The 8,663-nt window shown below is 26.5% G+C and overlaps 1 protein-coding gene across 1 annotated transcript; it reads left to right on the top strand.

The window, feature by feature from the left end:
- Window positions 1–4,663: 4,663 nt before the first annotated feature.
- On the top strand, window positions 4,664–7,105 carry LOC113859626 (protein NRT1/ PTR FAMILY 2.13-like). Its single transcript, XM_027492349.1, has 4 exons — window positions 4,664–4,769; window positions 4,857–5,074; window positions 5,194–5,765; window positions 6,274–7,105. Exons 1-4 carry the CDS (start codon window positions 4,664–4,666, stop codon window positions 7,103–7,105), a joined length of 1,728 nt encoding a protein of 575 aa, XP_027348150.1.
- Window positions 7,106–8,663: the final 1,558 nt, after the last annotated feature.

Here is an 8,663-nt window from a genome sequence, read left to right as displayed (position 1 = left end):
CGGCGACCATTCATGGTGTAAATTTGTGATCACAGTGTCAATGTGAGTGTGGCTGGCATGAGTATGCATGGGTTCATGAATTGTGCTTATGGATGTGATAATGCTGCCTGTGCTTGTATTTGTTTAATGTATTGGAAATGTGTTGGAAGTGAGACTCTATGCTTAAATGTATGTTTTGGTAGTGTAGAGTACTAACCTTTACATTCATTTTTCAGGTAATCAAGACGATCAGCACTTGAAAGGGGCGGATGAAACTGCTGTAGGACTAGGATTTTAATTTAAAACTAATGTATTTGAATGGGTCCTGTAGTAGTTACTTGATAGAAATTGTAACCCTTTTCCTTATTTTAAAATATTTGATGAAACCAAGGATTGAGAACCTTATTTGAAATGAAATTTATTTTATTCTGAATTTACAAAATTATGATTTATTAAAATTAAATATAAGGTGTTACAGTAGGAGTATATTTCCTATCCTGTAGCTATTTGTTAATGCAGAATGCCTAGTATCCATTCTCCAACTTGTAAGGGTATTGAATAAGTCATAGTTTTAGTTAACTTTTCTTGTATGGAATTGTTAAGTTAATTGTTTTCTGTTTGTTTTTATTATATAAATTAATTTTCATATTTCAACAACTTGAAAGTTGTGTATAAATAATCTTGATTTTGATCAATGAAAGTAAGCAATTCATTCTCTTACAACTCTTGCAATGAAACCCAAGTCTATATACATTTTTCAAAAAAAAATTATTTATGGAAGTAAATAGATGATTATATTTATAATAGCCAAAGAAAATTTGTGGTTTGGATTTCTCCTCCTCATAATACAATCAAAATTAATAGCGACAGAAGGTACTCGGATAACATTTGTGGTATTGATGGCATAATGCGTAATAGGCTAATAGAAAACAACAAAAGGCGTATGTGTCACACACTTCATAAGTTTATTGGCTAGAATAATTTTAACAAAATACTGTTTAACACACTCTCTAACACATAAGTTATTATTAGTTAAAATTTATTTAAAACTATAAAATCATTAATTTAAGAGTGAAAAAGAATAAGACTCATGTATTTTACCTAATAGTAAAATATGTATTAAAGAGTATGTGTCAAATATAGTTTTTGTGAACATTACTCTTATTGGCAATAGTGATATAATGCTGGTACAGTTAGTTGCTATAAAGCAAGGCCTCATGCTGGATTGGTAATTGGGATATAGAGATGTCATTCGTGAATATGGTGTCTTTGAAGTGGTTAAGGATAGCAATTCTGATCAAGTGCCCCTATTTCACCCAGATACTAGCATTGTGCAATAAATTCAAAACATGAGAAGAAGGAATTCGAATGTATATATTACTCATATTCCTTGTGAAGGATTTAAAAATAGTAAGTTTTCATTGAAAATTAAATTATAATAAAAAGCATAAAAGAGATGTATTTATTATATTTATTAACATAATATTTCCACTTTTAGTTCTTTAACTATTTATTATTGAGTCTCTTTGAAATTTGGACTAGTCAACTAATTAAAGTTTTTTATTTATTATTCTTAAAAACTTATGACTTTTTTATGTATGTTCAAGAAATATATTAAAAAATTAAATATATTTTATTAAATGCCTTAAGAATTTAAAATAATAAAATATTTACTCTTAAATTCTTAACATGTATATCATTTCTTTATCAATTTTAATATATATCAGATTTCTTTTAATGTGTTAAAGGATATTCAATTAGAAATTTATACATAATATTTCTTTATCAATTTTTTAAATTTATTGTATTGCTAATATTAAATATTGTAAATTTTACTATAATTTATTATTATATATTTTTGGTCACGTATTAAAAAAATTTAGATCAATGAGTATTAGTAAAAGAAACTAATAATTAAAATATTATTTTTAAACTTTATATAAACATATAATTAAACATTAATAAAATTGAAAGAATAATATATATATATATATATATATATTATATTCAACATTTTTCAGTTTTGAGAGTTTTAAGAATGATATTTTGTTGTGAATTAATTATTGTTTTCGAAACTAAAAAAAGGTTAATTATTTTTATATTATAAATGAAAGTTAATTGTTGAAGCATTAATGGAGCTGCTCTCTGTTATAGTATGTTACATGTATATTTTTTAATTAAAATTAATTAAAATTGAAATGTGAATTACACTCTCTTTTATTGCAATAATTTATTACCTTTATTTTTATTAATTTCATTTCAAAATTTGAAAATTAAAATTTTTAATTAAGTTTTCCTTATTATTTCATATAATTTTTATTTTTTGTGAATATTTATTCTTATATTTATAAATTTTTAAATTTAAAGTTTACATTTAAGAATTTCATCTCTTAAACTTATTATTATTAATATTTATTGATCGTCGTCATTCAATTTAAAACGTTTTTAGTATTATTTTAAAATTATTTAATTTTATTAAATTAATTTTTATTTTAATACATATTATTCATTGTTATAAAATTAAATCAATATAATTTTAAAAAATTACTCAAATTAATCTATTATATATTTATAATTATTCATTGAAATAAAAAAAATTATTCATTGAAATAAAAAAATTATTCTTTAAAGATTAAATTATTAATATATATATATAATAATAATAATAATAATAATAATAATAATAAATAAAAAAAATACCGTCGCTGTTAAACTAGTTAACATGTAAAAGCAAGACATTGCAGGAAAAAAAACAAAAAAAAGAACCGCAGTTTACCTATTTTCTTGAATGTTGCTTATCAGTATTTTAAAAGGAAACTTATATAAAGGATGAATTCAGACCCAAAAAAATTAAAATAATAATAATCATAATAACGGATGAATAAATAGTAATTTTTAGTAAATATCAAAATAAAAAAAATTAGTTTGAAGAGACTGAAATAAAAAAAATTAATAAAAAATTTTGTTTAAAGGGACTAAAATAAAAAATTCAATAAAAAAATTTGTTTGAAGAACTAAAACAAAAAAATTAGTAAAATATAAGGATGAAAACATATTTAAGTTTTTTATTTTATTTTGTAGATTAAATTATACTTTTAAGATTTCTAGTTAATTCTGTAGACTATTATTATTTTTTGCCTAAAAATCAAATACTTTATTAAATATTAAAATAAAAAATATAATATTAAATAAAAAATTATATTACAATAAATTGTAATATTAAAAAATAGAAAATGAAAAAATAGAATTTAATTTATTACAGCATCACTCAATTGTGAATCTTTATATCAATAATAATTCTGACTTTTATAATAATTAATATAAAAACTTTATCTACGGTATATTCTCATTGATGAATAGTACAAAAAATTTTACTATTAAAATTAAATTAAAAAATTATTAAAATTTGAGGATAAAAATAATAAAATAATATATAAGTTATAAGAACGGTTTCTAGATCAGGGTGAAGTTGAGTGTAGTTATTAAATTATCATAATCGATTTCATTTAATATTTTTAATTAATTTAGAATAATAATTTATTTAATCTTCCTTGAAACATTGTTGATTTTAAATAAAACTTTATTAATTTTTATTTTAAAAAATTCCAGATATTTCATGACAATCTTTTCTTATGCAACGTGAGATGTTAAGGAGAATTTTCATTTTCACTATTTTTACATTTTTCAATAGAAAAATTAGGTTCTTTTTTATTTTAACTTTATTTTTTATTTTGAAATCATCTAATTTTTTTTTATGTTTTTAAATTGGTCCTCTTATTTTTTTAATTTTAGTTTAATCTTTTAAACTTTTTTATGTGTTCCTTTAACATTATTTTTTTTGGTTTAATCTTAAAAGTATTTGAGTACCAAATCAAAATTAAAAAGTAAAGTTAAAGCCAAAAATAAAATTTAAAAATTTAAAATACCAAATTAAAAAAAAAGTAAAAAAATTAAAGTTTTATTCCATCTTTCTCATTTTTAGTGTACAGCGTGGTAAAAAAAAGAAAAGAAAAAAAATGGTATTATAATAAGCGAGTCCAAATGAAACAAAGAAAATATAAAATAACGTTAATAAGTGGAGAAAATAAGAGAAATAAATCCTTTTAAGAAAAAAGTCTTAAGTCTTTTAAAATATTAATTTATTAACTAATAATAAATTAATACTATTATTGATATTTACTTTATTTAAATATTAATAAATATATATATTTTTAAAAGTCTAAAGTCAGAGATCCGTTATACCCTTGGATTAGGACTGACTTAAAAGATCATAAAAATTGCATGAGTAATATGGCAGGTATTTAATGGTATATATTAATAAATTCATACATGACAAAGCAATTTTTCGAATACAAAAATCTAGTAAAAATAAAGTTTCCTAAATTAACTTTCACATGACCAAGCCATAAGGAAGATAATTCAGAAAAGGGTTGCATATTGCTCTGAGAAAACCAATATATGGATTGGTTTGATTACGTGTAAGAAATTTATTGCACGAATCTCCATGTATCTAAAACTGAGTTCAACGATCAAAGCAATAAGGAACTATATAAACAAGACAAACAAGATCCACACATTCTCACGTCTTCCACCCAAGAATTACAAAAATTGATAACACGAGTCATTAACAAGAATGGGTAGGGTATGCTCACTCTATTCATTTACTAGAACAAAACGCAGTTCAATGCCATCCCTCGAAAAAAATTTGCTAGATGAAGAGAGCCTTATTGAATCAGAGCCAAAGACGCACTCAAGGAAGCCTGGATGGAAGGCAATGCCATACATTTTAGGTATGTCTCTAAACATTGTTATAATTTTTTATGTTGGTATCTAACAATTAAATTATGTTATGAGGCTAATTACCATAAAATGTGCAGGAAATGACACAATTGAGAGGTTGGCAACTTTTGGAATGCAAGCAAATTTTGTGGTGTATTTGATGAAAGTGTATAACATGGATCAGGTGCATGCTGCAACCATTTTGAACACTTGGCTTGCTATCTCCAATGTTGCTCCTCTCATTGGTGCCTTTTTTGCCGATGCCTACTTGGGAAAGTTTCGAACGATTGCAATTGCATCCTTTGCTAGTCTTGTGGTACGTTTTAATTTTGATTTGGGTTTATTATATCCTGTGTTCTTCAGATACAATTACAATAAAATCACTTCTGAATATTTAATGATTTCGATTATGACCTTAGTTTTAAAATTGATTAGGGTATGGTGATAGTGATGCTAACAGCGTGGGTGCCACAATTTCATCCTGCACCATGCTCAATTCAGCACCAGCTAAGTGGTGTGTGTACAGGCCACACAAATTTCCAATTGGGTGTTCTACTTTTTGGTCTGTTTTGGTTATCTATAGGCACTGGTGGAATTAGGCCTTGTTGTATTCCCTTTGCGGTTGACCAATTTGATTTGACCACTGCTGAAGGAAGGCATGGAAGCAGTTGCTTCTACACTATGTACTACACAACACAGACTTTGATCATGTTGATTAACCAAACTCTTTTGGTTTATATCCAGGACTCTGTTAGCTGGACTCTTGGTTATGCACTGCCCAGTGTTTTTATGTTTATTGCAATAATTGTTTTCTTTGCTGGCACTAAAGTTTATGCCTATGTTAATCCTGAGGGAAGCAACTTTTCTAGCATAGCTAAAGTGCTAGTTGCAGCCCAACAGAAGCGCCACCTTCATCTACCTGCTGCTGAGGACACACAAGAAGCCTTTTATGATCCTCCACTCCAGAATGATTCAGAAGTAAAGCTGCCTCTTACAATTGAGTACAGGTAAAATAATATTTTCGAATAAAATGTCAATTTAGTCCTGAAATTAATATCAACAATCAATTTGACCATTTAACACTTTAGAAAAGCAAATTTAATCCCAAATTTTGACAACCCAATTGATTTAATCCTTAAAGTTGGCACTGCTGGTCAATTTGATTCTTAATATTTTCAAGTCAATTTAATTCCTATATGTTACGACCACCAATCAATTTGGTCTTTGATGATAGGGACCAAATTAATTAATACATACCGAGTCAAAATCAAATTCATTAATAATAAAAATAGAACTAAATTATTATTTTTTTTATTTTAAGTACCAAATTAATTAGTAGTTGTCAAATTAAGTCAACTACTAAATTAGCTTTTCATATTTTTAAATACTAAATTGACCAGTAATAATATCAAAGACTGAATTGAAGTTTCACTCTAATGTTATCAGGAAAAAAATCAATAAAGAAATATTGGTCAACCTAACATTTAATGTTAATGATTGAATTTATATTCTTAGGTGCTTAAACAAAGCTGCTCTTGTTGTGGTGGAAAACGAATTGAACACTAGTGGATCAAGCAAAGACCCTTGGAGACTTTGTAGCATCCAACAAATTGAAGAGCTGAAATGCTTGCTTAAGATCATGCCAATATTCATAAGCAGTATCATAGTCAACATTCCCGTGGGACAACAAGCAGTATTTGCAGTATCACAAGCCTTGAAAATGGATAGGCACATGGCACCCAACTTTGAGATACACGCTGGTTCTGTAAATGTAATTATGTTACTATCAATAGGTGTGTTCCTCCCAATCTATGATCAATTAATTGCTCCTGCACTAGAGAAAATCACCAAGCAAGAAGGGGGACTCACAACCCTTCAAAGAATTGGACTTGGACATGCTTGTGGGATTCTATCAATGTTGGTTTCAGGGTTGGTGGAGATCAAGAGAAGGGAATTGGCCATTTCTCAAGGTGCACTTGATGGGGTTGCACCCATGTCTGTGTTGTGGCTAGCTCCTCAATTCATGCTTTTAGCATGTTGTCATGTATTTGCAACTGTTGGGCACACTGAATTTTTCAACAATGAGTCACCCAATGGAATGAAAAGTATAGGCAACTCTTTGTTGTGCCTCAATGTTTCAGCTGCTAGTAACCTTTGCAGCTTCGTAGTGAACGTTGTGCATTCTTTTACTGGGCAGCAAGGTCATCCAGATTGGCTTGACAGTGACATTAACAAGGGAAGATTAGAGTACTTCTATTTTCTCATTGCCGCTTTGGGAGTGTTAAACATGTGCTTTTTCATATTTTGTGCTCGTCGTTATCATTACAAGATCCCTGTGAATGGATGAAAGCAGTGAAAATTGTTTAGCAGACAGTAAGGTTTCAGCATGGTACTTGTACATAGTGCGTAGATTTCACATTGATGTTCACATGATTCTGTTTTCTGCTAAACGTATAGTTCCAATCTGTGTAATGTAAAACGTTGTCCTCAGATTAGTATATCAAAATGGTAGGTGTTTCTTGAGCGAGCAGTTGTTTCATATTCAGAACTATTCTGTGTTTTCTTTGAACTAGTTAAACGAGATTGGTTTACAGAGCTTGATACCCCAAATTTGTCTACTCTCAACGTAAATTTTAGGATAAAACATTTTAAAATTAATGAACGAACTATTTAGTGCTCTACTATTTGCGTTTCATTGATGTGCCGAGTATAGGAAGTAGGAACATTCCATCAATAATTGGAAGTTTGATATTTACCAGAAGTGGTAATCAAATCATTGATTCACTATCCATCAAATTAATCTGTCTATAAATTAATAATTTTATTTAATTGTAAAAATTAATGAATAAATTAAAGTAGATTACTATTTATTATTAGATAGATAATGAATCATCAAACATATATCTTTAATAATTTGTTGAGTTAAATAATTTTAAAATTTATTCGTTGAATATGTCTTAAAAAAAAACCTAAATTTTGTAATATTTGAATTTAAGAATGAGATTATTTTTATTATTGTTAATTGAAAATTAAATTATTAAAATATGAATTTTCAAAATCTAATTCATGTTTGAGATTTTTTTAGTCACAAGTCTCACTGTTATTAACGACTAGATATAATTTTTTTTAAAAAAAAATATCATTACAAAAAGTGCACAACTTATTTAATCTTGACACTTTTCATAATTTAGAGGTTTCACAATTTTTGTAATGATGCTTACTTTTTTTTAAAAAAATCAATCTCATCATTTGATAGGTAATACTTACTTTTTTTAATAATAAAAAAATTGTAATGAGCAATACTATTTTTTTTTAATTAGTCTCTCTACTCCACAAATGTTATTTTTCATCTACTTCATCTTTTTTACGGGTCTTGATCTGGTCAAGTTTAGGTATTATTTGATAAAAAAAAGTATACCTACTTACTTTTCATATGTGTGATTGTCAAATTCTTTCTCAAACATACCTCAACATCAATAAAGATATGTATTTTTTTCATTTATAATTTTTTTTTCCACCTTTCTTTTTTATGGGTTTAATTCTCTCTTTTTTTCTTTCATATATATAACTTTTACGTTGTGTACTATGCAAAAAAGGATTTGATAGATAAAAATGCTTAAGAATGTGAGAGAGAAAGATCAAAGACGCTTAAAAAAGAAGAAGCAAGTATCACGTATCAAATAGAGAGACAAATTTGTTTTATTTTTGAAAAAAAACAAGTATCATCACAAAAAATGTGAAACTTACTAGACTATGATAGGTGTTAGGATCTAGTAAATTTTAGCATTTTTATTGGCAATTAAAATTTGTTACCTTACTTAAAAACTTCCTCTAAAGAATTTTTTTGGTCTATGTCCTTGAAAAAGGAATGTATTGGTACCTCACATGCTTTTTGTAAAAATTGT

The sequence above is a fragment of the Abrus precatorius genome, unplaced genomic scaffold (genome assembly GCF_003935025.1).
Source record: "Abrus precatorius isolate BTA unplaced genomic scaffold, Abrus_2018 Scaffold2, whole genome shotgun sequence".
Taxonomy (NCBI): domain Eukaryota; kingdom Viridiplantae; phylum Streptophyta; class Magnoliopsida; order Fabales; family Fabaceae; genus Abrus; species Abrus precatorius.
This window is presented reverse-complemented; position numbering and strand designations above follow the sequence as displayed.